A 4,653-nucleotide genomic window follows, 5' to 3' on the forward strand; every position below is an offset into this window, starting at 1 on the left:
ATGGAGAATGAGACAGAACTCCGTGCCTGGCGTTGGGTGAAATGACTGTCAACAAAGAGTGACAGCTGAGGAGGTTCCACTGAGTCACGATGTGTGCTGTGAGACCCGCACACGGGCTTCACCTCACTTTGTAACCATCAATAGCCTCGGGAAATGAATGTGCTCTCCACGCCATGAGTGTGCACCTGACTCCTGGAATGCACAGCCTGCAGACTGCAGCCACGGTCATGTAACTGTGCGCACCTGCACAATTCCACTCCAACCACAGAAAGTGACTTTAAGGAAATCCTCGCTTTTCTTCTTCTTTTTCACTTGTGATATGAGACTGTCTGACTTAGGTGTGGTCCGGCTCTAAGGCTCTGGGTCTAGAAATCCGTGGAGGAGTTAGCACATCGCATAGAGCTGTGTCCTCAGCTCCCTGTCGCTCTGATAGATGAAGTCCTTTCACTCAGGACTGCTCTGAGTGGCCCACGCTGCTCCTATCACTGCTCTTCCTATTGCGTCAGTCACGAGGTTTCCCCCATTCCCGTCTGCAGCTCCACACTCCACAGCTCCTTTCACAGTGTGGACATTTCAGGAGGATTTCAGAGTTTCAACCGATGCCAAATAGCACTGTAGGCTTTCATGTTTAACCCTCAGTCTCATGACACAGCACAGAATGGCATCTGAACCCTGCGAGTTCAGGAGCAAGGTAAATTTCAATCCAAGATGAATATTTCATCGGAGTTCTGAGGGGATAACTTATAACTGACAGAGGGACAGGAACAAAAAAAAAAGCCCTTCCCAGAAATGTGTTTAAAAACCAAACTCTGTGTCCTGTATGTTGCAATTCTTTCCTTAAAAAAAAAAATTAAGCTCTGTGAGCAAGACAGGCACCATGGTCAGTAACCAAGGAGAAACCCCCAGCTACCAATGTGGGTGGGTGTGGACACACACAGCAGAGAGTGCGCAGCGGACTTCCTTTTTCGCTTATTTCAACTCACAGACCTTGGAGTCTGTACCTGTCCACAAGTTCACTGTCAAGTCCCTCCACCTACAATGGATGCATCAGTGGTCTACGATAACTTAAACCTAGACAGGACCCAGGAGCCTAAGAAGGCATCCCCTCCAGCTCCTCTCCCAGGTAAGCAGCTTTTCTTCTCCGGCATTTGAATTATCTTCGAGAGTTAAAATTTTCCTGTGAAACGTGTGGGTTTAAGTCACTGCTTTGAAGGAGAGAAGCAGGTCTACGTCTATGTTAGTGTTAAATACTGTGGCAGTCTGCCTGCAGAAAACCACAATTCTGGCAAGGTCATCCATTCCATTTTTATTCGATTAGGCAGCAGGAAACCTGCCCATCACTTCCCCTATTCAGACTTTGTTGAAAATCCTGAAGAAAGAATATTTTACTTACATGAGCAAAGTTGTGTTTTAAGAGATGTTGATGCAATCAGTTGCCAGTTCCGAGTTCACCTACAGAATGTGGACACTGTGGCCCAGCTGTACTTCACTGCAACCTCAGAGTTCCTTCACAGTGCAGAGTGAAGATTTAATGGCTAATGTCTTTGTCTCCCAGAAAGGAGGGTAATCTTGGGGATATGGCACAGTCAAAATTGAAGACTTGAATTAAATGAAAAGCTGCTGCTGCTGCTACTGGTGTGTGTGTGTGTGTGTGTGTGTAATTTTATTTAATTTTTTTAAAAGCTGGCTGTTTCTATATTGCAAAGTATAACGGTTTTAAACAGATGTATCACACAAGGTACCAAAGACAGTCAGGAATTAACCCTTCAACACTGACTGAAAGCAGCACTCTTGTCTACCAGAGGATTTAGTGATAGGAGGTAAAGAAACATGGAAGGTTGTTCAGATGAAGCACACGATCTGAGGATGGCCGAGATGTAAGAGGCCAGAAGCTCAGGCAGAAAGTCTATTAAATGATCACGACACACTATTTCATTCTGCTGGCTAAGTGAACCCACTGGCATCCGTCTTAAAGCAGTTGCTTTCCAACCTGACGATTCTATGTGTTGTGACTCTGGACTTCAACTCCAGAGCTTCTTGTTAGAATTCTGTACATTGCCAATGGTCTGAGTCAAGAAGAAAGTCTTCGAGTCAGCAAATAAGCCTCATTATAATGTTTACATAGGGTGAACAGAAAGTGGAGGGAATTGCTGTTTTGATAAGTGTAGGGGGAATTCATAGCAACAGTTTTTGTTGTTGTTGTTGTGAAAAAGCAAGTCTTGGTTTTCCCATCATGCCTAGCAAAAGTAGAGGAAGAGTGTAAGAAAATGAATATAGAGAAAGATAAGGAAGCTCTTCTCAAACGCTACTGTCTAAGATCCCAAGTCAAGAAGACTAGGAAAAAAAATGTATCCTAATAACACAGACTAGCGAAAAAAATCATTATTTTAAACTTCAATAATCTGGGAATGAACCTGAAGGAAAAAAAAAACAATAGTAGAATAGAAACAGAAAATAGCGTTTGAATAGAAAATATTGATGCAGAAGCATAACTGTGAAACCACCGGGACCCATTTAGCTAAAGGGCTCACACCATGGTAAATTTGAAGCAAGGTGATTAGATCTGTCAGCAAAGAGAAACTGAAAGGGGGGCATGAGTAGTGAGTGACCTATTTTGTTTGTGGTCAAATGGCCAAAGGTTTGCTCTGATGGTTCAATGATCATGTAAAAAATGTAATTGTAATAAGCAAAAAAGCTTCTGGAGTTTATTTATTCACTCAGAAATAAAAAATTACTATGAGACAAACATTGCTCTAGACACTGGGGAAACAGCCATGAAGAAACAGGAAAGGGTCTTTCTCCTGGTAGATTTTATATTACTGTGAAGGTTTAAATCAGTGATAGAAACACCTGTGTCAGAGACAGTGTGATTTTAAATGACAGCGAGAAATCATTTAAATGGAAATTAAGATTTTTGCCATTAGAGATGGCATCCTGTCAAGCAGAGTGATCAAGGCAGGGCTTTCTGAGAGATGACGCTGGCCTCAAGTCCTGGAAGTCTCTGGAGACCAAGGCTGAGTTTCTGAGAGAGGAGCCTTCTAGGCAGCTGCACCAGCAAATGCAGAGGGAGAACAGGACTGCGATGTGGGGTAACATGCATGCCCAGTGTGCTGGGGAGATCAAACCAGGAGGAATGGTGACCAGTGGAGGGATTTGGAGGGCATTCCATAGGTCCAGATGTTGAGGGGAAAGCCATGGAAATGCCTGGAACAGTGGACATGACTTAGCATTCTGTGGATACCAAAGCAGGTACTGCCACATAACCAGTGTTTACATAGCCTCTTCTGTATGTATCTCCAATAGTAGAACAGAGAGTACGGGGAGGACAGGAGCTCTTTAAATATTGTCATGAATGGATACAGATTTGAAGTAAGTCACAAACCATCCCACACTCGTTTGGAATTATGATTAATAGGGTGGTATTTATTTAATGGAGAAAAACTTACAAATCATTGTCCCTGACAACAAACCTCTGCGCAATCAGGAAGGAGTCTAGTTGCTGGAAACGGAGCAGGAAGCATGGGGGGGGGGGCAAGAGAAATAGAAGGGAAGTGGCCGCTTTTTCAAAGAGAGACCACGCCCCAATGGGCAGGTATCTCAGCGGCTATTGGCTGGAGGAGCGGAACGACCTCCCACAACACAGATTTTTAAAAGTCACCTAAGTGGCTTTTTATCTATAATTAAAACAAAAACAAATAAAAAACCTCACTTTTTAAAAAAAGAAGAGAAGGAAGGAACTAAACAATATTTATTGCCAGTTACCACAGGCCAGATGCCATGCTCAGGAATTTAGAGTAATTGTTGCCTACAGTCCTGCCTCCTGTCCAGAACACTCACGACCTGCGCAGCAGCAGTGGTAAACCACTGGCTGTATCTTCAAGCCCAACATGCTGCCTCCTTCCATGACAGTTCCGTCACCTCTCTCCATACAGCCCTGTTCACTGTCCACAGAAGGTTGCTTCCAGACCTCTGCATGCATGCTGGTCTCTTACACAAAATGTAATCCTTATAAGTAACCTGCTTGCATATTGCTGCATGCTTCAGGTAATCTGTAGATACTGACGGCACCAATGATGCTTTCAGAGCCATGGGAATAGCTGCTGTGGAGTATTTGTTAGAGACTAAAGATGGAGAAAGGAAGTGTGCTTTCTACACAGAAGCAGCCTAATGTATGTGACTATTTTTTGTCTGTAGCAAGCTGGGTCTACAGATACTACTCCAAGCACATGTTAGACAGTCCATGTCTCTTCTGGAACACCTTTATTCTTCTCTCTCTCTCAACCCCTTCCTTTTATTCTTTCTCCAGAGGAAAACTTGAAAAGGAACTAACTCATCTAAGTGACTGTCCTATCTCAATGCTGGTCTAGAGACTAGAGACAGTTGGTCCTTGTCTTCAGTCTGGGTTAAACTGTTCAGTTGTCTGGAATAATGTAAAAAAAAAATTAAAATGTATCTGGAAGAGGTAGAATTGGATATACAAACAATTCTGGAAAATACAATGAATAATAAAAGACAATATAATAAATAACAGCACATCTGAGTTTAAAAATTTATCATGAACTCAAAACACGTATTCATTTACATTAAGATTAATATTACATCTACATTTGATTAGATTCAATTGCATTAAAATTTAGGATAATATAAAGCCAA

General features: G+C 42.6%; 1 protein-coding gene across 1 annotated transcript in view; it reads left to right on the forward strand.

Annotated features, from left to right (window-relative positions):
• The first annotated feature begins 1,038 nt into the window (after positions 1–1,038).
• LOC126495518 (killer cell lectin-like receptor subfamily B member 1B allele C) overlaps positions 1,039–4,653 on the forward strand; it is a 23,636-nt gene continuing 20,021 nt past the window's right edge. Inside the window, exon 1 of the mRNA XM_050133108.1 lies at positions 1,039–1,123. Coding sequence (XP_049989065.1) covers positions 1,039–1,123 — 85 coding nt within the window. The remainder of the gene's footprint in view (positions 1,124–4,653) is intronic.

This window comes from Alexandromys fortis, unplaced genomic scaffold (assembly GCF_014885135.2).
Source record: "Alexandromys fortis isolate MF-2015 unplaced genomic scaffold, M_Fortis_MF-2015_v1.1 scaffold_515, whole genome shotgun sequence".
NCBI classification, from domain to species: domain Eukaryota; kingdom Metazoa; phylum Chordata; class Mammalia; order Rodentia; family Cricetidae; genus Alexandromys; species Alexandromys fortis.